At 39.8% G+C, this 24,551-nt stretch overlaps 1 protein-coding gene across 1 annotated transcript in view; it reads left to right on the top strand.

Moving 5' to 3' along the window:
• RP1 (RP1 axonemal microtubule associated) overlaps positions 1 to 24,551 on the top strand; it is a 293,476-nt gene that overhangs the window by 68,181 nt on the left and 200,744 nt on the right. The window contains exons 4-7 of the mRNA XM_062189888.1: positions 5,020 to 5,106; positions 6,953 to 7,085; positions 10,534 to 10,685; positions 23,143 to 23,221. Coding sequence (XP_062045872.1) covers positions 5,020 to 5,106; positions 6,953 to 7,085; positions 10,534 to 10,685; positions 23,143 to 23,221 — 451 coding nt within the window. The remainder of the gene's footprint in view (positions 1 to 5,019; positions 5,107 to 6,952; positions 7,086 to 10,533; positions 10,686 to 23,142; positions 23,222 to 24,551) is intronic.

Raw genomic sequence — 24,551 nt, 5'->3', positions numbered from 1 at the left:
GTATTAGGGTCTATGTCTCTCTTTTAAGTCACTTGACATTTCTGTTAAATAGTCAGGTGCCCTGTAATTAGGTACATATATGTTTATAAGTTACATCATCCTGTTGAATTGATTCCTTAATCATTACATAGTGCCCTTCTTTGTCTCTTTTAACAGTTTTTGTGTTGAAGTCCATTTTGCCTGATATTACGATGACTACACTAGCTCTTTTTTGGTTTCAGTTAGCATGGAGTATCTTTTCCATCCTTTCACTTTCAGTCTGCAAGTATCTTTGTTGGTGAGATGTATTTATTGTAAGCAGGAAATAGATGGGTTTTGTTTTTAATCTATTCAGCCAGTCTGTATCTTTTATCTGGAGAGTTGAGGCCATTTAAATTCAAATTGACTATGGATAAGTAATGACTTTGCCCTGCCATTTTTCCGTAAATATTCCTATTTTTTACTTTGATTTTCCTTGTACTTTTACTGGGAGATTTTCTGCCTTCACTTTGTTTCATAGTGATGAACATGTTTCTGTGTTTCTTTGTATGGCACATCCTTAACCATCTTTTGTAAGGGTAGATCAGTGGTGACAAATTCTTTCAATTTCTGTTTGTTATGGAATTTCTTTTTGTTATTTCATCTTCATTCCTAAATGAGAGCTTTGTGGGGTACAGTATTCTGGGTTGATAGTTATTTTCTCTTAAGACTTGTCATGTATCACCATTCTCTCCTAGCCTGTAGAGTTTCTGATGAGAAGTCTGCTGTGAGTCTAATTGGAGAGCTTCTGAAAGTAATCTGCCATTTCTCTTGTGCACATTTTAGAATCTTTTCTTTATGTTTTACTGTGGAGAATTTGATGATCATGTGTCATTGTGATGATCTTTTCTATTCATATCTATTGGGAATTCTGCATGCTTCCTGTACTTGAATGTTCCTTTCTTTCTCCAAATTAGGGATTTTCCCTGTTATTATTTCACTGAAAAGCCCTTCTAATCCTTGCTCTCTTTCCATGCCTTCATGGACTCTTAAGACCAATATGTTGGGTCATTTGATAGTATCCTGTAGATATCCAACAGTGTTTTTTAGTTTTCTAATTTCTTCCCTCTTGTTTTTGGTCTGACTAAAATTTCCAGAGATTTGTCTTCTAGCTCAAATATTCTTTCTTCTGCCTCACAAACTCTGTTGTTAAGACTTTCCATTGCATTTTTATTTCTTCTATTGAATCCTTCATTTCCAATATTTCATTTTTATTTCTCTTTAAGATCTCAATTTCCAGGAAAAAATTTTTATTCATGTCATATATAACTTTTTCTTTAGTTCATAAATTTGCTCCTGATTGCTTTTGAGTAATGTGATGATTAGTTTTTTGAATTCCATTTCTGGCATTTCCTCAATCTCTTTATCTTCACCTTCTAATATTGAAATGCTGTAATTTTCCTTTGTGGGGCTCATAGTGTCTAACTTTTTATTTTTTTTTCTTTCTTTATTTATTTTTTTTATTTTTGACAGGCAGAGTGGACAGTGAGACAGAGAGAGACAGAGAGAAAGATCTTCCTTTTGCCGTTGGTTCACCCTCCAATGGCCGCCGCGGCCGTTGCGCTGTGGCCGGCGCACCACGCTGATCCAAAGGCAGGAGCCAGGTGTTTCTCCTGGTCTCCCATGGGGTGCAGGGCCCAAACACTTGGGTCATCCTCCACTGCACTCCTGGGCCATAGCAGAGAGCTGGCCTGGAAGAGGGGCAACCAGGACAGGATCCGGTGCCCCGACCGGGACTAGAACCTGGTGTGCTGGTGCTGCAAGGCGGAGGATTAGCCTGTTGAGCTACGGCGCCGGCCCTTTTTCTTACTCCTTGAATTTTTACCTTTTTTCCCCAGCATTTGCAGATGTTTTTCTCTGAATGCTTTTATCTTTCATCTGTGTCACTGTGCTTAGTGGAATGTCTACACTTTAAGTGAATTCCAAGAGGTATGAGCTGGGTGTGGCCAGGGTGCTCTGTACAGTATTCCAGCATGGGGCTTCTATTCAGGCTAAGACCCTAGTTGGGTGTGGTAGCTCTCCTCTGGATAGCTGGATGGAGAGGAGTGGTCACCTTTGCTGGTGTGCCCAGCCCTTCTCCTCACAGCTGAGGGACACCCAGGGGTTATTCCCTGGTGTGCTCAGCACTCATCTGCGGTGCTTTATGAACTGGGCGTTTGATCTGTGGAGTCTTTCCTGTGAACACATTTCCCTCTGCAGTGAGCTATTATAGGCAACCCAGGAGCTCAGAGAGTGTGGTGGGGTGCTCTGTGGTTGCCCAGAACCTAGCCACACCCTGCCTCCTCTTAGGGAGTCACTGTTTTCTCAGACTTAGCTCCCAGAGCTCTCGGGGTTATGGGGTGCCAGTGGGGCCTCTTCACCCTGTTAGGAAGTCCTGGCTATAAGGACACTAAGGTGTTCCCAGAGCCACTGTCTGTGTGTGGTCTTGCCAACCTGATTTGGTGTCTGTGGGGAAGCTGGGTTTTTCTTTCTGGTTAAGTCTGTTGTTCACAGGCTCACAAAGTACCCACCTGCTGCAGTCCCACTCACTTCTCAGTAGTGCTGGGAAGGTAGGAGAGTCCCACAGATGGCATTTCTCCTCCTCTCCCGTTGCACTGGCACAGTGTAGCTGTTGCGGAGCAGGAAGGAATTCTCTCTCTCTCTCTCTTTTTTTTTTTTTTTTTTTTGACAGGCAGAGTAGACAGTGAGAGAGAGAGACAGAGAGAAAGGTCTTCCTTTTCCATTGGTTCATCCCCCATTGGCCACTGCAGCCGGGGTGCTGCAGCCGGCACACTGCGCTGATCCGAAGCCAGGAGCCAGGGGCTTCTCCTGGTCTCCCATGCGGGTGCAGGGCCCAAGCACTTGGGCCATCCTCCACTGCACTCCCGGGCCACAGCAGAGAGCTGGCCTGGAAGAGGGGCAACTAGGACAGAATCCGGCGCCCCGACCTGGACTAGAACCGGGGGTGCCGGCGCCTTAGGCGGAGGATTAGCCTAGTGAGCCGCAGCACTGGCCAGGAATTCTTTTGAATTGTGTCTCTTGCTGACCAGGTGGAGGATGACCCCTGTTATTGCTGAGCATGCAAATGGGAGGTAGGGTGGCAACTGCTTGCCTGTGTCCAAAAATGGCATGAGCCCTTCCCCGATGACTGCAGGTATCTGCTGTATTAGGGAGGGGGAAGGGAGAGAGATGTGACGCTTTTTCTTTTTTTTCCCCAGCCTCTGGTTGTTCCTTCACCTGTTGTCTTAGCGGGTCTGCGTGGAACTCTAAAGGCAGTTCACCAAGCTCTCCCTCCTGCTGTATCAACAGTGCTGAGGGCCCATAGATTCCCTTCTCACCTGGTTTGCCGAGCAGCCATCTTCCTCCCCAGATCCAAGCTTTTGTTGTCTTTTGTTGTGTATTTCTTATTCGGTGTGGGTCTGGACCATTTCTACTGCTTTTGCAGTGTCTCCTGTTGTGGTTCTCCCACAGCTTTATCCTAAGAGTTTACTTTCTCTTCTTTTTTAAATATTAATTTTTGAGGCTGGTGAGTTAAACCATCACCTGTGGTGCTGGCATCCCATATGGGCACTGGTTCAAGACCTGCCTGCTGCATTTCCAATCCAGCTCTCTGCTATGGCCTGGGAAAGGAGTAAAAAGATGGCCAAAGTCCTTGGGCCCCTGCACCCGCTTGAGAGACCCAGTGGAACCCCTGGCTCCTGCCTTCTGGCTTCGGATCGGCGCAGCTCCGCCTGTTACGGCCAATGAAGGAGTGAACCAGCAGATGGAAGACCTCTCTCTCCCTCTCTGCCTCTCCTATCTCTGTGTACCTCTGACTTTCAAATAAATAAATAAATATTTAAAAAATATTAATTTTGCCCTGCATAAATCAAACCATGATGTTGCTATTCCACCACCTTGGAACCACCCAGGAAGTATTTTTTTTTGTTGTTGATTGAATCCCTTTATTCATATTTTCTCTTTATGGGAAATAGACCTATCCATTTTTTATATTTATTCTCGAGTCAATTTCAGTAGTTTTTGTGTTTCTACAAGTTTGTTGCATTTACTATGTTGGTATACAATGGTAAATAGGATTCATTTATAATCCTTTTTATTTCTGTAAAGTTGATAGTAAAACCTCTGATTTCATTTCTGATTTTAGAAATTTGATTCTTCCTTTTTCTTGCACTAGTTAGAAGTTTGTCCATTTTGTTGATTTTTTTTCCCAATGAATCAACTTTTTTGTTTCATTGTTTTCCTATTCTGTGATGTATTTGTCAACATATTAATCTTTCTTTCCTTCCTTCTGAAAGTTTAGGGAAGCACAACTCAAGTTTAATTTTCTTTTTCTGGTTCCTTAGGATATAAAGTTAACCTATTTTGTATTTTTCTTTTTTAAATGTAGGTATTTACAGCTATAAATTTCTCTTTCTGTTCTGCTTTCACTCTATTCCATATTTTTAGTTGACATGTTTTTATTTTCGTTTACCTCAAAGTATTTTCTAATTTCCTTGTAATTTCTTCTTTGAACCATGTGTTGCTTGTGAATGTGTTGTTTTAATATCTGTGTATTTTTAAATTTCCCAGTTTTCCATGTAGTGTTGATTTCTAGTTTCATTACATTGTGTTTGGACAAGTTTTTTGTATGGTTTCAGTCTTTATAAATTTTCAAGACTTGTTTTGTTGCATAGTATGTGGTCTTGGTGAATTTTCTGTAGAAATTTGATAATTTTGTACTCTTATTGAATAGAGTGTTAAGTCTAATGGTTCATAAGTCTTCTGTTTCCTTATTGTTCTCTCTAGTTGTCTATCCATTTTTCAAAGTGAGTTATTGAAGTCTCCAATTATTTCTCCATTGAGTCCTTTTAAATTTCACTTCCTGTATTTTAGTGTGCTGTTATTAGGTGTGTGCACATGTTTATAATCCTAGTATTTCCATGATGAGATGACTCTGTATTAATATATAATGTTCTAATCTAAATGTTTTAAGATGGATTTTGTGAAATTACATTGAAAGATATTTCCTTGGCTCCTTTATAGATCAAAATTGGAGACATTGGAACACTCTTTAAGATTCGTATTGGTCATACTAATTCTGGACACTCCCCATCCTGGCACTGTAAGGAGGTAAGTATGTATGCCTATAGTTTGTTGGTGGAGTCAAACCTGAACTAAATCAGTGTATTTCTCAAGGCAGAAGTATCATATACATCTGTTAATTAGTTAATTTCTGATTGAGAGAAATGTCTCAATTAAGGAATTATTTCATCTCTGCAAACAAAATGAAATACTTGAGATTCCAGATAAACTCACATATATTCTTGGCACACTTGCACTAATGAGGAAAAGATAACTAGCTTTATGTCATTTGCTTCAAAATATTTCAAAAGTACATCATTATGTTGATGAAATAATAATCTAAAAGATGCTAGCTCTGAAACTTAGTGTACTCAGGTTAGGCAAGGTAATACCAATTGAGTATTTTCAGAGATAAATTTTCTATATTATTTTATATAATATTGTAAATGATCACTTAGATATAAATTGTTTATAGTTATATATCATTTTCTATGTTATTCAGCATAGAAATTCTACTATTTCCATGATTGTCAGAAAATGCAGGTATCCAACACTGAGATTCATACAGTATATAACTCATTTTTATGTATGATATGTTAACATCTTCTAACTTTTCAAAGTAACTAAGCAAATTCTCAAAATACAATGAACATAAGTCACTTTTGTGATATTCTTGACAAAGTTGCTCTTCTTTTATAATACATGAAAAAATTAACTAGAAGGTAGATTTCAAAATTACTATCTGGCTTCTATATGAAATAGTTGTAGAGCTTTTGAGGACTGATAGCCAAATTTTGAGGTATAAAATTAAAATATGTTAATAGAGTATGTGTACTCTTAGTATATTTTCTTTTTATAATAAGCTAATTCATGAAAATTATAGTTAATCCTCCTGCCATCTCATTTGATTGATAATTGATAAGCATATTTTCTTTTTATAATAAGCCAATTCATGAAAATTATAGTTAATCCTCCTGCCATCTCATTTGATTGATAATTGATAAGCATTATTGCATTAATTATTAAGCTGGAATGATGAGATGTTTGTCAAGTGATCTGGAAAGATTATTAAGTATTGTAAAGGAATGATATAGAAATCATTTGTGAAATTGGTATTGTCTTTCTATGGCAAGGACTCTCATTATAAAGTATTGAGAATGTCAATGAAGAGGAGACATACTCATGACTCAAAGTTTTATTCTGCTAATGTAAAACCTTTACATAATTTATTCATTTGGTTGGATCAAGATGGTAGATATTTGATTGAGAATATTTTATTAAATTCTAATTACAGAGTTTAGAAGTTTGAAATCTGAGATTTTAAATAAGCCAATAAGTCCATACAACCTGAGAGGATTTGAATATAAATATTGGCTTCATAACAGAACAATGATAGAATATTTCCATGAAGTAATCACATTGCTTTTAATCTTGATTCCTTTAAAAAAATTTGTTTGAGAGGCAGAATGACAGAGAGGGAGGAGAGATAGAAACAGAGAAAGCTAACATCTTTCACCTATTGGTTCAGTCCCCAAATGGCCACAACACCTGTAGCTGGGCCAGACTGAAGCCAAGAGCCAGGAACAATCATAAGTATCTCTTTTTAAATAGGAAAATATTTGCATACAGAATTTCAAAGGAAATTGGCATGTTTGATATAAACATTTCAAAGAGAAATTGAAAATAGAGAAATTACTAAATGGAGAAAAGAAATGCCATTGTACTTGATAGTATAAAAAGAAATTAGACTTTTCTTGTCAAGTAATCAACTGTTTTCCATATTTAAAAATACAGAATGATAACTGCGTAGGTTGACAGACTGGGATAGTATAAGGACTTGACTCTTTGATAAAGCAGTCTTAATTTTTTGAAAGTAATGTTGTTGCTATCGTAGATAAAATTGCGAAACATGAATTCTGGAAAACAGTTTTACATACCAGTTCAACGATGGTTGGCCCAAGATCAAGAGGATGGGGAAATCTGTCGAGAATTTCCTGTTTTAAATAAAGGACAAGCCATCCTTCCAGGTAGGGAAGATCCAACTCCAGGCAGCACAAAAAGTTCGTTTGCCTGAATGCTGAAGAACAAGAAACTCAATAAATAACTGTTGAATAAATGAATGAATGAATGATTAAGGACTGCTGGTTCTCCTCAGTTACTTCTGCTGGTATGGCAGCTGCACATAAATGCTTTTTATTTGTTTTCTGCTCTGACATTCCAGAATACATTGTTGTTGGTTAGAACTGGAGGAAAGTAAGCTAAAATGCCTCTTAATCAAAACAAGAAACTTAGTTCTTAGAAAGTCATGAGAAAACTTAATGTCAAATGAAGTTAAGCACTAAGAAATATACTCAATGTGTATTTTTACACAAAGTTTTATCTTTTTTCTGAAAATTTATCCTTTTGATCAGGAAATGAAAACATAACTGCTCAGTGACTTTCTAAACATATGGCCAAAAACAGAAATGTGATTAAGCCTTGTATAAACATGGCTCAAGGTAGACTCTTGATCTACTCATGGCTAAGTAGTCACTACTATCCATCGTAAGAATTCAGGATGACTTTTGTCTGTAAGAGCCATTGTATCTACTTGTGTCTGTTTTGAAAAATAATGGGAAAAAGATAAAGGAGAACTGTTAAATTACAGAAATAGGCTTTTCTCAAATCCAGATTATGTTCTACAGTCATGTGATAGCTTCCTTTTTTAAATAATCAAATAAATAGTAAATATTACCTGACTATTAAGAAGAACTCCCTATGATACTTGCTGATACAAAGTATCAGCAAAGAAATAGAAAATTTAAATAATATTCAAAAGGAAGTGTTGGAACTGAAGAAAGCATCATAAACAAATAAAGCAGAATAGAGAAAACAGGAAAGCACTAATGAACTTGAAGGTAAATAAGTAGAAATTGTCGAATGCAACACAGAAAAATACTTTTTAAAAGCCTGAGGAACCTATCAGATAAAAACAAAAGATATTCATGCCAGGCTGTCCCAGAAGAGGAGAAAGAGCCTGACTCCAAAATCCTGGGTACTCTTAAACACAATCCTAGACTGCCCTCCTACACCACCTGCAGCCTTTGAATTTTCACGTGATATTGCAATTCCCAATTTAGCTCATAAAGAAACAGAATTTATAAAGAGTAGTAACTGAGAGAAGTTTTGTTTATTTTCTAGTATTTTTAACTTGTCAATCCAATGAATATTAAAAAAATCTTTTGCCCATTATTTTCCTACTCAAAATTTCATTTTTCCTTTTTGTAAAATCAAATACCTAACATTACTAAAATTGGAGGGAGGAAATAGGGGAAGAAAGATAGATTAACAGCAGCTACCAATTTTGTATTTTCCTAATCACAGGAGTTGCTATTTTATTTTCCATATAATAACATAGAAGCAAAGTGAACTGGGGGCTGGCATTGTGGTGTAGTGGATATCGCCACTTGATGTGATGCCAGCATCCCATTAGGAATGCTGGCTTGTGTCCCAGCTGCCCCACTTCTGGTCCAGCTCCCTGCTAATGGCCTAGGAAAAGTAACAGAAGATGGCCCAAATGTTTGGGCCCCTGCCACTCACATTGGAGACCTGGATGAAGCTCTTGACTCTTGCTTTGGCCTGGCCTAGCACTAGCCATTGAGGCCATTTGGGAAGTGAACTAGCAGAAGGAAGATTCTCTCTCTCTCTCTGTCTTTCTCTTTCTCTCTCTCTCAAAATTCTCTAACTCTGACTTTCAAAATAATTTTTTTTCAAAAATGCTATGAAATAAGAAAAGAGGAGTCTTCCAAAATTAATTGACATATTTTCCCCGGGGTTCAACTGCATAAAACAAAACACAAAACAGTTATTTTTCATTAAAAAGCTCACAAGCAAGATGGCATAAATATAAGCCCCAGACCATGTTCTCCCATGGAGAAACCATCTTAACAAGGATACCCAGAACAATGCCTTTGGGAGAATTCCACAAACCAATTAAGAGCTTGTAACTGCTATAGAATTATTGAATTTCAAGTCCCACCTGAGGCTACCTTGGCAAGTCCAGACCAAATGATTCTGCAAGCCTTATATGACCCATGGGTTGAACATTTCCCATCCTTGACTTGAAGGAACAAAATATAGCAAAAAAGGCATTAATACAGCTTTCTTTATTTATATCACCTAGAACTGATAGGTCTGCTTCTATTGAAGGCTGTTTCTAGTCTGTACTGACTTCATTTCAGACACAGTATCAATCTTTGCTAGAATACTGCTATATCTGTCACTGACCTAAATAAAGGCTTTACCAAGCCTGACAGGATATAGTTACAATACTGAAACTGAAAGAAAAACTTTATTAATAAACTGTAAGTACCAATAACTACAGAGAAGTCAAAGACAACCATTATATACTTGCAGAGTATACCTATTTTTAGCAGGATTTTATAATTAAAATGGAGGAAGGCAAAAGCAAAAAGTGGCCTCCACATCATTACAATGGCAGGAATACAGCACCTGGTGCTACTGCCTCCCAGGTGATATGTGTGGGCTGAGGAACAAGAATAGTGAAAACAATGTTTATAAATAGCGAAATGCTCATGATAGGAACAACACTCATGCAAGGCTACATTTTTCAGGAAATGAGAGCTATTCATGTTTTTTTGTTTGTTTGTTTGTTTTGTTTTGTTTTTTTTTTCAGAAATATCCTAAGTCTAGAAACTAAAGAAGAGTTAATATTACACCTTATTTAAAAATCACAATGGGATCATCAGCCTGGACAATGTTTTGCTCATCCATGTTCCCTCAAAAAGCTATACAATACAATATATATTGATACATTGATATATATATTGATACATCCTAATTTTGGCCCTTTGACGAGAAAGTTGAGGCTTTAGTTATTCCTCTTGTGCAGTGCTCTTCCACTATCTATCTATGTCCAGGGCTAGGCAGTGGTCAGAGAAAGAAAGCAGTGGGGATTGGCCCCACCCTATGGAAGCTGAGCTCCACTGAACAGAAGGGAAGATTGTTGTCCTTTAAAGTGTTCGCTTCTGTGTGTTCCTGTTCCAAGGCACATTGGGATATAATATAATAGAGAAATGAATGAGAAAAAAGAAAGTGGAATGTCTGCAACTTCTCTGAGTGTTAGGAATTCCCCTTCTTGCTTCCTGAGTGAAAGTTAAAGGCTTCTGAGTCCTCTGTATCTGAGCTACAGGACATACTTGCAGGTTTCCAGTGCCTTCAATTCAAGTTTGGAATTGTAAAGGAGGAAAAATAATAAACATACTGATGCCTGATTTTAAAATTTTAATTTTTTCCAATCCTCTTTCTATGATTCGTTTTTCAAAGTATTCGTGCGTTTACTTTTTAGAGGTGCATTCAGTGGAGAGACTGAGTAGCGTGTGTCATTCCATCTTGCCTGGAACTGTTATGTGCACTTACTTTCCTATTATTACAGTAATGCTTGTCACATAAAGCTTTTTTTTCTTTTATTATAAGTGACAATATATGAAATCTACGTGGCAACAGGTGAGCTATGGAATGCCGGAACAGTAGCAAATGTCTTCATTTCTATTTATGGAGAGAAGGGAGATACAGGATCCAGACAGCTATTTAAATCTACAAGCACCTGTAATTTTTTAAGGGGACAAGTAAGTAAACAAAAGCTGTTTGTTTTACTTTAAAATGACTTTTAATTATGGTAAAAATTACAAAACATAAAAAGTTTTGTTAAGCCCAGTTAAGTCGTCCCCAAAGACCACCAAGCAGCCAATACCGCTGTAAAGCACACGAGAGTTTTATTAAAGGTCCGGCCTGGTCTCTCAATCAACCCCGATGCAGCGGGTCTGAATTGAGAGCCCCAACCCTTCAGTTAACAGGGTTCTCAGAGACATTCTATACATCATGATACCATTTAGCAAATCATCTCATCCCACGGGAAATTCAAAGGCCATCTCCTAGAATTGATTAGTGCATCCAGCGGCGGGAACGGACCTACTAAAGGTGGTTGGATGGCTTTGGGGTTGATGCCTTTTGAATTGATTGGCCAACGCATAGGGTTCAAACTGCTGGGGTGTACGTGGGTGTGCGTGCCGACCTGCAGGGTCTCAGGTAGCTATCAATCACCTTATCTGCCCTGAGAAGACACCAGGGACCCTAGGTATTTCTCTGTTATCTGTTTTTTTTTTTTTTTTTTTTTTTTTTTTTTTTTTTTTTTTTTTTTTTTTTGACAGGCAGAGTGGACAGTGAGAGAGAGAGAGACAGGGAGAAAGGTCTTCCTTTGCCGTTGGTTCACACTCCAATGGTCAGCGCGGCTGGCACGTTACGGCCGGTGCACCGGGCTGATCCGAAGCCAGGAGCCAGGGGCTTATCCTGGTCTCCCATGCAGGTGCAGAGCCCAAGGACTTGGGCCATCCTCCACTGCACTCCCGGGCCATAGCAGAGAGCTGGCCTGGAAGAGGGGCAACTGGGACAGAATCCGGCGCCCCGACCGGGACTAGAACTCAGTGTGCCGGCGCCGCAAGGCAGAGGATTAACCTGTTGAGCCGCGGCACCGGCTTCTGTTATCTGTTAATCGGCTGTTGCTAGGAGATTTTATTGCAAGGTGAGCTCATTTATTTACTTTTGGCTTAGGGTTCAGGGCCTGATCAGGCCCAAGTTACAAGATGGAGGCCTAATTTAAAATAGTTACACCTTGATTTAGGCTCAGGTCTCACAGTTTAACCGGTTTAATGCATTTTAAGTGAATTTGAAGAGTGTATTCATTGATATTAAGTATACTGACAATCCCTAACTTATGATGATTTGACATGCAATTTTTTAAGTTTACAAGCAGGACTTTCCTACTTGTAAATATATACCTATTTATTTTCACTTTATTTTGAAAAGCATAGAGGATAGAGACACATAGAGATCTTTTGTCTGCTAATTCATACCACAAATGCCCACAACAGCCAAGATAGGGCCATGCTGAAATCAGGAATCCAGAAATCCCTCTGGGTCTCCCATTGGGTGAACAAGGACTAAAGTACTTGAGCTATCACCTGATGTCTCCCAGAGTGCACATTAGTAGGGAGCTGAATCATAAGCAGAGCTGGGATAGGAACCAGGCACTCTTCAGAACCATGCCAAAGGCCTGCCCTTCCTTCGCTTTTTAAAAAAATATTTTACTGTTTTATTTGGTATTGTTTCACTTTCTCCTTCCTTCTTTCCATTCCTTCCATTCGCCTTTCTTCTTTTACTTTCTTCCCTTATAAGACTGAGTAATATTCCATTGTGTATATGAAGGGTCTTCAAAATAATCATGGAAAATCCTCATTATGAAAAGCAAGCTGCATGGATTTCAAAATTGCTTTGCACAAAAATAAACTCATACTGACTTGTTATAACACATCTGAAGCAGATATGGTTTGAGGCAAACAAGAAAGACAAAACATCATTTCGGAAAGAAAACCTGTTGGAGTGTCTGAATATTGGCAGAATACACACTGCCTCCAGACCTTAGAAAGAATTGTGAGATCAAAGAATGTAGAAGGAAGTTCTATGTAAGAGTGAAAAAGTTTATTGGGGCAACTTACATATGCGATTCCAGACCAGGGCAGACAAGTGGTCTAGGCACAGTTACCACAGGTTTTTCTGCACAGGGTGGCAGGAGAGTCAAGATTTTATACATTTAGAAATCAGTGTAGAGCCGGCGCTGTGGCTCACTTGGCTAATCCTCTGCCTGCGGCGCCAGCACCCTGGGTTCTAGTCCCGTTTGGGGCGCCAGATTCTATCCCGGTTGCTCCTCTTCCAGGCCAGCTCTCTGCTGTGGCCCAAGAAGGCAGTGGAGGATGGCCCAAGTCCTTGGGCCCTGCACCACATGGGAGACCAGGAGGAAGCACCTGGCTCCTGGCTTTGGATCGGCGCAGCACACCGACCCTAGCAACCATTTAGAGGGTGAACTAACGGAAGGAAGACCTTTCTCTCTCTCTCTCTTACTATCTAACTCTGCTTGTCAAAATGTGACCGAGAGGCCTGTAAGGCAGGGTGCCTACGTGCTGGAGTAAAGGTTGCTTGTGTACTCTCCCAACAGCCTTAGATAAGTGTCTATGCATAGGCACTAATGTTTAACAAGGCCAGTTTCTGCATCCCTGGTAAGGCATGTTTGTTCTGAAGATTCCTGCTTTTATGGGTTTATATTGTACTGCTCTTTCGCCATGTTTAGACTTAAGATAATGTTTAACTATGTACTGGGACAGGGAATGGGTACATAAGCAGTGGAAGGAATGTGTTTAGCGCCTCTCCGCCTACATCTGTATTGACAACCGAGTGGCGTCTCAATAAACCGTGATCGAAGAAGGATCTTCGTGCCGTTAATTCTGTGCCTTGCTGGTCAAGGCTCGCCGCATCAAAAAAAGAAAAAAAAGAAGAAATCAGTGTACAGCTAGGGTAAAAGCTCGTGTTATAATATTCCTTAACTATTCTTTGGAATTTAATCTCTCTCAGGTTGGACTTTTCATCCTTATCAGCCAGGCTGTAAGTATACTTAAATTTTATGGCTGGATAGTAGGCTGCCAGTGGAAAGTTATGCTTGCAGTTGAGCAGTATTTTTTTTTAATTTTTTTGACAGGCAGAGTTAGACAGTGAGAGAGAGAGAGAGAGACAGAGAGAAAGGTCTTCCTTTTTCTGTTGGTTCACCCCCCATGTGGGCATCACTGCCAGTGCATTGCGGCTGGCGCGCTGCGCTGATCCGAAGCCAGGAGCCAGGTGCTTCCTCCTGTTCTCCCATGCAGGTGCAGGGCCTAAGAACTTGGGCCATCCTCCACTGCATTCCTGGGCCACAGCAGAGAGCTGGATTGGAAGAGGAGCAACCGGGACAGAATCCGGCGCCCCAACCGGGACTAGAACCGCGGGGTGCCGTCACCGTAGGCAGAGGATTAGCCTAGTGAGCTGCGGGGCCAGCCTTATCCTTTCATTTTGACCTCTTTCTTAGAATAATACTGCCCAAGGCCGGCCCCGCAGCTCACTAGGCTAATCCTTCACCTGCGGCGCCAGCACCCGGGGTTCTAGTCCCGGTCGGGGCTCCGGATTCTGTCTTCGTTGCTCCTGTTCCAGTCCAGCTCTCTGCTCTGGCCTGAGAGTGCAGTGAAGGATGGCCCAGGTCCTTGGGCCCTGCACCTGCATGGGAGGCCAGGAGTAAGCACCTGACTCCTGGCTTCGGATCGGCGCAGCATGCCAGCTGCAATGCGCCGGCCGTGGTGGCCACATAGGGAGTGAATCAACAGAAAAAGGAAGACCTTTCTCTCTGTCTCTCTCTCTCTCTCACTGTCTAACTCTGCCTGTCAAAAAAAAAAAAAAAAACCTCAAGATGGTGTTACTGTTATTTGCTATCATATAAAGAACATGATGAATTCTGAAACTGAAGCAAAAGCTAACATCAGATTTATAGTGATGCTTGGGTAGGAAAATGGTGAAATCTTTGATGGTTTGCTAGGTTTATGGGTTCAGTGCCCCAAAGCAATCATCCATTGAATAATGGTAACTCATTTTAAGAAGGGCCAAGGTGATACTGAAGGTGAAGTCTGAAATAGCAGACCACCCACATTACTTGTGAGGACAGCATCTTATTTGTGCTGGCTGTAGTATGAATACTAGTTTGTATGTACTTCAAAGGCTGACATGTTTAAGGCTCAGTCTCCAAAATCTCATGTCAATGGTGGAAACTTAATTCAATCATGGTGTCAAGATAGGGGGCCTTTGAAAACTGATTAGATTGCATTGGGTTTTGAGTGTGCAGCCCCATGATTAAATAAATCATGGTAGCTTTATAAGGAGAGACATAGAAGGACACACACTCCTCCTTGCTATATGATGTTCTGTAACACCTTGGGACTCTGGCAACAAGAGTGCAATCAATGGATGCTGAACCAGTGGGACTATCCGATTTTGTACTGTGAGCCACTAAAACCATAACCAGAATGAACCTCCCTCCTTTGTAAGTAGCTTGTCTAACATATTTTCTTATAGTGACCAAAAGATGATTAATACAAAACTAAAAGCCAACACCCTAAATATCTCATTTTTTTCAACTTACACTATTGTGAATGAAAAAATTAAAATGGAGCAAACTTTCTGCAGAATGGCTACTAAAACTGTTGCGCATGGGTCAATTAGAGACAAGAGCAGAGCTTTCAATGTAAGTGGGATACTGAGTCTTAAGCATTTCTTCCAAGAATTGGAAATGGAGATGAAATAGGCTTTATCAATCTGACCCTGAAGACAAAGCACAAATAAACGGTTAGCAAGAGGAAAGTAGTCCTCTCAAAGCAAATAAGGACTGATCAATAGCAACAATTGTTTTGGGATCTCATATCATTTTGCTTATGGGCTTTCTGAACACCCAAAGTTTGGGAACATTTGCTCATTAGGAGACTCTCTTTAGACAGCTAGATAGTACTTTATCAGGAAAGGAAAGCTTCACCAGAGCGTCTTGTCCAGCATGTTGTGCACCTCTTTCCTCTTGCCAAATGGGCAGTATTTGTGAGGTTCAGTGGGAAATCATTAGGCATCTACCTTATAGTCTTAATTTGACACCCCCAATTCATTTTTTATAGTCTTAATATATCTTGAAAGGCTTCCTATTTTTCTTCAGTTAATAATATGTAAAATACTACATTGACATGGCTAAATTTCCAGAATGTGAATTTCTTTGAGAATGCACTAAATGACTGGTATCATTGATTACAAAATGTTCTGAGCTCGATGGAGCATATGATTAGAAATAAAGTTTATGTTTTTTATTTTTATCTTTAGTCCCATTTCCCCACAATCCTTTTAAGGTATTCATGTATATATACACTACATTTTGTTTATCACTTCAATCATTAATGGACATTTGGTTTGCCTGTTACTCTTGGCTTTTGTGAATAGTGCTGATATGTACATAAGTGTGCAAAGATGTCTTTGAGGTCATCCTTCCAATTATTTTGGATATCTGCTTAAAAGTAGGATTGTTGGATAACATGGTGGCTATTTTTATTTTTTCAAGAATTTGCCACTCTCTGTTGAGTGTGCACCGTTTTACAATCCCACCTTCAGTGCACAAGGTTTCCAGTTTTTCCATATCTTTGTCAAACTTGTTACTTTTCTTTTTGGTAGCAATCATCCTGATGGATATGAGGTGCTCCCTCATTGTGGCTTGGATTTGCATTTCTCTAATAATAAGTAATGTTGAGCATCTTTCTTACTTGACGCCTATTTGTATACTATGTTTGGAGAAATGTTTATTCAGGCCTTTCGCCTATTTGTGAATTAGGTTATTTATTCTTTTTGTTGTTGAAATCTAGATACTATTTTTTATATATGTTCTGGATCTTAAACTTTTGAATTTTTTCTCTTCAATGAAATTCTCCATTCATTCGTTTTGTCACCTAACCTAGTATCTTAGAACTGTTATTTTGAATTGTCTGTTGAGTAAGTCACTTTTCTCCATTTTATTAGGGTTGATTTCTGGAGATTTATCTTGTTCTCTTGTTTTGGAACATCTTCGATATTTACTTCATTTTCTGTGACTCTCTGTTAGTTTCTGTGCATTAGATAAGAGCCACCACTCCAAGATTTGTCAGACTGACTTCATGTAGGAAATGAACCTTATCAGTCAGCCTGGCTTGAGACTCAGGGTGCCTCTCAAACCTTTGTGTTTGTCCTAATTTCCATCTTTGTTTTCAGTAGCTCCAGTTAGGTTAGGGTGTGCCATATTCTGTCAGTGCCCTGGAACAGGCAAGAATAAAACCAGTCCCTTAAGAAGCTGCAAAAAGGTTAAAGTGACAGGTGTGTGATTTAGTTTTCCTTGGGGAGACCTGGGAACTGGAGTTTATCTGCCTTTCCGTCTGTACTAAGCTGGAGGGAGTATGGCAAATGCACATATTCATGTTAAGACCACACTCTTACCCATAGGAATCTTTCTAATACTTGGTCCCATCAGTTGCTTAGAGATAGGCAAGATAAATGAAGGCTTGGCTGCGTCTCTGGAGTAGACCTGGGGAAAGGGCTGAATGAAATGCCCAACTGTTTGTTCAGATGCTCTCAATGCAGTACTGATCGCTTGTTCTGTCACCTCCTAGCTACAAGTTAATTAAAAATCTGACCCTAGGCTGGCACTGTGCATGGTGGGTTAAGCCTCACCGGTTCATGTCCTGGCTGCTCTTCTGATCTGGCTCTCTGCTTACGGCCTAGGAAAGCAGTGGAGGATGGCCCAGGTGCTTGTTCCCTAGCACCCATGAAGGAGACCTGAAGAAGCTCCTGGCTCCTGGCTCCTGGCTCCAGATCGGCCCACCCCAAGCCGTTGTGGCCATTTGGAGAATGAACCAGTGGATGGAAGATCGATCTCTCTCTCTCTCTCTGTCTCTCTGTCTCTCTCTCTCTCTCTCTCTCTCTCTCTCTCTAACTCTGGCTCTCAAATAAATAAATAAATCTTTGTTAAAAAAATATAGCTGACATATGGACAGCAGTTGAGACATTAGGTGTATAGTCAAACCTCTTTCAAAAAGAGATTGGAAATGGGGGTATTTTTACCTGCTTGCTCAGCACTGAGCCATGGAAATAGTTGCTGGAATGCTCTGTAGCTCATTTAAACCCACCGCTTTATTCTCTGTAGTCCCAGAGGACTCGAATACTGAGCCTCTATGCTCTCAGAGCTAAGGGACGTTGAAATCGGGGGGGGGGGGGGGGGGGGGGGGCGGGGAAGCTGCAAAAGTTGAGACACTCAATATGTGAACAGTCTCTTTCTAGGGAGAAGATGGAAATCTGGTACTGCTGGAATGAGCCTGGGTGAGAAGGCATGGAAATTGCCCCTAATCCCCTTCATGGTTCTGTTAGTTTATTATTTACCTGCCCAATCAGCTGCTGCATTGTGTTAGTCAGCTTTTACATACTACAATTAAATGCCTGAGAAATCTAACTGTATAAGGAGAAAGATACATCAAGCTCACAGTTTAGGAGGTTTAAAAACAAGATCTAGATCCTTCTGTCCTCATGGAGGACCTTGGATGGGGTCTGGAGAGGCAGCGGATGGCAGTAGGAGTGTGAATGCAGAGGAGTGCTCATATGGCAAGGCTGGAAGCAGGAGGAGGCTGTGTCACTCAGGTTTTCACATCTAACACGCTTGTGAGAACAGTCTTCAGGCAAATGCCCCTAGTGACTTACAGCTTTTCACTAGGCCCACCTTCCAAACATCATAATTAAATTGTTTTCATTCTCTTAGTACCATTAACTAAAGGCTTTAGGGTTTTGATTTTTTGTTTTTTAAAGATTTTATTTATTTACTTAAAAGGCAGAAGTGGGAAGAAAAGAAAGAGATCTTCCATACACTGATTCACTCCCCAAATGGCTACGGCAGCAAGGACTGGGCTAGGCCAGGAGCTTTAGCTGGGTCTCTCACATAGGTGGCAGGGGACCAAGGACTTTGTCTATCTTCTGCTGCCTTCCTAGGTGCAAGAGCAGGGAGCTGGATCAGAAATGGATCTCTAGGACTTGAACTGGTTCCTATATGGGATGCCTGAATCCTAGGTGGCAGCTTTACCTGCCACACCACAACGCCAGCCCCAAGACTTTAGGTTTTGAAGGTTGTATGAGTTTCAGAGTCAAATCATGTGCACACTATTGCACAGATACAGGCTAATTAGAAGCCTGATCCTCAGGCAACAGCAGGGAAAATACAATCAAACCTTCCAGGAAGACTGTAGTCGTTAAGGTGATTTTTCTTGTTCATTCTGCTAGGAATCCAGGAGGGTAGCCCTATTTAAAAGCATGCTATGGTTTTCTGTAGTCCCAGGGGATTTGCAAATGCAAAGTCCCATCTCCTAATAGAGATTTTGTTCCTTTGATTGGGCTATATTTTCTTTTTTCTTTGTAGGTCTTATAATCTTCTGCTTAGATTTGGGCATTAAAAAAGCAAACACATCTTAGTGGCTATGGACTAGGTTTATACAGTGGAAAACCTGCACCAATCAATTTATGTGGTAGTTTGAAACCTCTCAGACCTTTTCTGGCAATGGGTCATCTCTGGGCTTCTGAGTATGCTGTGAACTATTGTAATTCCTGAAGTGCTTGCCCCTGTTCCGTTTTTTCGTTTTTTAATAGAAAACTTTTATTTAATAAATATAAATTTCGAAAGTACAACTTTTGGATTATAGCAGTTCTTGCCCCATAACCATCCTCCCACACGCAAACCATCCCAATTCCTACTCCCTCTCTCATCCCAGTCTTCATTAAGATTCATTTTTAATTATCTTCATATACAGAAGATCAACTCTATAGTAAGTAAAGATTTCAACAGTTTGTACCCACACAGACACACAAAGTGCAAAGTACTGTTTGAAGACTAGTTTTACCATTAATTCTCATAGTATAACACATTAAGGACAGAGGTCCTACATGAGGAGCAAGTGCACAGTGACTCCAGTTGTTGATTTAACAATTGACACTATTATTTTTGACATCAGTAATCACCCGAGGCTCTTTTCATGAGCTGCCAAGGCAATGAAAGCCTCTTGAGTTCAACTCCGACCTTACTTAGACAAGGCCATAATCAAAGTGGAAGTTCTCTCCTCCCTTCAGAGAAAGGCACCTCCTTCTTTGATGGCCCCTTATTTGCACCAGGATCTCACTCACAGAGATCTTTCACTATTTAGGTCATTTTTTGCCAGAGTGTCTTGGCTTTCCATGTCTGAGATACTCTTAGGGTACCCGTTTCTACACTTCAGCCCACAATCAATCAATCTCTCTCTCTCTCTCTCTCTCTCCCTCTCTCTCTCTCTCATCATCTCTTGCTCCTTGTGTCATCTGTCTCCCACACTGAGGCTTCTCTGTCGCTCTACTAGGCTGCAGGGCCGGTCCCTGTGTTACAAGCTTCCCAACTATTATTTTTTTAAAAGGTTTATTTTATTTATTTGAAAGACAAAGTTACAGAGAGGGGTAGAGACAGAGAGAGAGAGGTCTTCCATCTGCTGGTTCACTCCCCAGATGGCTGCAATGGCCGGAGCTGTGCCGATCTGAAGCCAGGAACCAGGAGCTTCTGGATCTCCCACGTGGGTGCAGGGGCCCAAGGGCCTGGGCCATCCTCTACTGCTATCCCAGACCATAGCAGAGAGCTGGATCAGAAGAGGAGCAGAGCTGGGACTAGAACTGGCACCCATATGGGATGCTGGCACTTCAGGCCAGGTCTTTAACCCGCTGCGCCACAGCACCAGACCCATTCCCAACTATTCTTACCATGGCTCCAGGTCAGGGGAGACAAACCGACCTTTCAGGAAGCCTCCAGACAAGACAGAATTTTTGGGTTTATAATCCACTCCTTTGTTTTTGTTCCAATGGAAGGTCTATGACGTAGAGGTTTTCTTCCTGTTTCACTACACTATGCTAGGTAGAGGAATGGGCATGCAAGAATCTCTGAACTTTCCTGCCCTTTTCTGATTGGAGTCCCTTTTTGGTGTGCTTTGATCTGGGTGCTGCAACTCTCAGGTGGTCCACAGGATTCTCCAAAGGAGTATTCTAATTTTTAACTTCTTATCACAGTGGATAAACTGACACTGGAGTTTCTTAGTCTGCTGTCTTGCTAATTTGCCTCCTTATTTCATTGTTTCTTAAATCTATTCTGAGATTGTTAAATGTGGGTAATTATGTATATGAGATTTCAGTTCTCATTGTTGAATGTAGAAAGTAAATGCCTCAGTTCTTTTACTATTACTAATATTAATATGCATGTAATAAACTCATTCTTTTACTTTTAACAGTAAATCAGGGAGAGTGCATCACATTTTAGTTATGTTTTTGGCCACCCAACTAGTCATTAGTATGTCAGGATATTTTCTTCTCTTTTTCTTAAACTTCTTTGCATTGATTATCATAAATATCATGTTATAATTTTCTTTGCTAGCTTTTTCTGAACAGAAAGTTCTCCTTTTCAAAAATATTTGGTGGATAAAGGGATGATAGTGTAACCCATTAACTTGTACCATTGATGCTCAGTATTTTTTTGTTAATGAATGTGAATAGTTTTTTACCCATTATTTATATCTTTAACAGTACACTTAGGCACAGGTAGAGTGCTTCACAAAGAAAATAGCCTTGGTACTCCAATCCTGGATCTGAGCTTCCCCTTTCTTATCTTCAGAAAAAATTTTTTTCTTACTCAACAGTTTCAAGGATAAAATAAAATGTCTGTAGAAGTATTTTAAAACATATAGAGCACTATACAAATATAGAGGTTTTTTTATGTTTCTTGGTCATTTTAAGCAGGTGTGTCACATTATTTATTTCTCTTGCATTGAAACATGTAACATTATCTTAGATTTTATCAAAAGTATTGTGGCCTCCTCACTTTTATCCATCTTCTTTTTTTTTACTTTTATTTAGTAAATATAAATTTCCAAAGTACAGCTTATGGATTACAGTGGCTTCCTCCCCCCCCCATAACTTCCCTCCCACCCACAACCCTCCCATCTCCTGCTCCCTCTCCCATTCCATTCACATCAAGATTCTTTTTCAATTATCTTTATATACAGAAGATCAATTTAGTATATACTAAGTAAAGATTTCAACAGTTCGCACCTGCATAGAAAATAAAATGTAAAATACTGTTTGAGTACTAGTTATAACATTAATTCACATTGAACAACACATTAAGGAGAGATCCTACATGAGGAGTAAGTGCACAGTGACTCCTGTTGTTGACTTAACAAATTGACACTCTTGTTTATGGCATCAGTAATCTCCCTAGGCTCTTGTCATGAGTTGCCAAGGCTATGGAAGCCTTTTGAGTTTGCTGACTCTGATCTTATTTAGATAAGGTCATAGTCAAAGTGGAAGTTCTTTCCTCCCTTCAGAGAAAGGTACCTCCTTTTTTTTTTTTTAAATTTTTTTTTTTCACAGGCAGAGTGGACAGTGAGAGAGAGAGAGAGAGACAGAGAGAAAGGTCTTTCTTTGCCGTTGGTTCACCCTCCAATGGCCGCTGCGGTTGGTGCGCTGCGGCTGGCGCACCGCACTGATCTGAAGCCAGGAGCCAGGTGCTTCTCCTGGTCTCCCATGGGGTGCAGGGCCCAAGCACTTGGGCCATCCTCCACTGCACTCCCTAGCCACAGCAGAGAGCTGGCCTGGAAGAGGGGCAACCGGGACAGAATCGGTGCCCCGCCCGGGACTAGAACCCGGTGTGCCGGTGCTGCAAGGCGGAGGATTAGCCTATTGAGCCGCGGTGCTGGCCAAAAGGTACCTCCTTTGATGGCCCATTCTTTCTACTGGAATCTCACTCGCAGAGATCTTTCATTTAGGGTTTTGTTTTTTGTGGTTTTTTTTTTGTTTGTTTGTTTTTGTTTTTGTTTTTTGTTTTTTTTTTGCCACAGTGTCTTGGCTTTCCATGCCTAAAATACTCTCATGGGCTCTTCAGCCAGATCCGAATGCCTTAAGGGCTGATTCTGAGGCCAGAGTGCTATTTAGGACATCTGCCATTGTATGAGTCTGCTGTGTATCCCGCTTCCCATGTTGGATCATGCTCTCCCTTTTTTATTCTATCAGTTAGTATTAGCAGACACTAGTCTTGTTTATGTGATCCCTTTGACTCTTCTGAATAGAGAATCTATTTGAGTACAACCATTGCTCCTTTTCTTAGAAATAGAAAATTTAGGACTTCAGAAAAATGTCATAAATTACTGATTTTTTTTGCAACAGGGGTATTATAATTGCAAATGGCCCATAAACTCTGCTTTAAAAATTCCATCAAAGGGTGCAGAAGAGACTTTTTTCATTGAAATGGATTACAGACTTTTAGAACATTTTACAGTTATTACATATATACTGTGATTATTTAAAAACTATAGTTGTAGAGAGACCCTAAATGTATGTTTCTGTAGCTAAAAATTGACCATAAAGAGGGGGTATATTTGGAACTTTATTATTATGTCCTATAAATTAATATCATTTTTGTTTGTACTTTCCTAACATAGATTTATGTATTTGCTTAATGAACCTATTTCTTTTTATAATTAATTTCTTTTACTGCATCTTAATTTATACACTTGGTAAAAATCAGAGTTACTGGCTAGATCTAATTAAACTGTTTTTCCTTGGTTGTAGACTGATACATTCTTCCTGGAAGCTGTGCACCTTGGAGATTTATACAAGATTGTGATAGGCCATGATGGACTTGGGCCAGGTAAGACTCTTCTACAGAGATTTAATGAGGTTCTGATTTTACTCTGTTTAGTGAAAACATGTGCAAGTCTAGAATGTGATGTGGAAAATTTGTAGAAATTCCATCTGTAAGTATTGACTATCTGATATCAAAATATTATTCCCAAATGTTATATAGAATTTAAATACATGCATTTTTCTCCAAAATGACATAGGCATGCCCAAGTGTTTGCTAGAAAAAGTGATTGAAAATAATAAGGAGATTTGGGAACTATATGTTTTAGTATTCTAACTTGCTAGTCGGGGAGGCACCAATAGTGTCTCCCAGTGGTGATGTTTTTTGAAGGTTAGTGATTGTCCAACAGTGCACATTAAAACTGTTCTTGCCACCCACATAGGAGACCTGGATCCAGTTCCTTGCTCTTGGCTTCAACCTGGCCCAGCCCTCTCTGTAAAAGGCATTTGGGAGTGAACCAGCAGACAGAAGATCTCTCTTCCTCTCTAATTCTCTGATACTCTGTCTTTGAAATAAATAAAGAATTTATAAATAAACATTTTTAAAAAGAAATTCATTTCTAGGGATCTTATCTAAGATGATCAACCATCCTGTTTTACCTGGGACTATCCTTATCTTAGCAGTAATAATCCCGCATCCTGGAAAACCACTGTGTCTTGGGCAAATTGGGACAATTGGTTACCCTAAAATGCAAGTGTGGTACTCTGCAAGTTGTGTTTTTAGAAGCCCTCCTAGTGATTCCAAGGTTTGAGAACCATGATTTAGGAAATTGTGAGGAATTTGGTACTGCTCACTGATAGGAGCGGGCGATGGGAGAAGAAGCCTCTGAGTAAGCAGAGATAAGGTAATGAAGGTCCTTCTATGCTTTGTTAAAAAGTTTTACCCTAAAGCTGATTAGTATTAACTCATTAAGTCAAGGGTTTTTAATTATGGGAAACATTTTGAGCTGGAACTTTGCATGAACAAACACTATGACCAATTAAAGTATTTCATTTCATCTGTAAATAAAGTAGTATTTTGACTAAGGCAGTTTGCAAACTAATATCAAACTAGACATTTGAAAGCAAATTCTTTCCTTCATGAGTACCAGCTCAGTCTGTGTGCTTGGATGGATTTTCTGAATGACTGTTCATTTTTAGCTTATCAGAACTTACATGGTTTGTTTATGTAGTCTCAGTCTAAATTTGAACTTTAATAACTTTTCAGAAGTAGAAAGTTATTAGCTCATCAAATATATATTCTTTGGAAGATGTTAAGTCTATGATTCTTGATACAGTTTATGGAATCAAGAGCAACTGTGGAATTATTCTGTTTTCAAGAGCTTGGAAAATCATAT

Source organism: Lepus europaeus, chromosome 4 (assembly GCF_033115175.1).
Source record: "Lepus europaeus isolate LE1 chromosome 4, mLepTim1.pri, whole genome shotgun sequence".
Taxonomy (NCBI): domain Eukaryota; kingdom Metazoa; phylum Chordata; class Mammalia; order Lagomorpha; family Leporidae; genus Lepus; species Lepus europaeus.
Note: the sequence above shows the minus strand (reverse complement) of the source record. Positions and strands in the feature narration are given on the sequence as shown.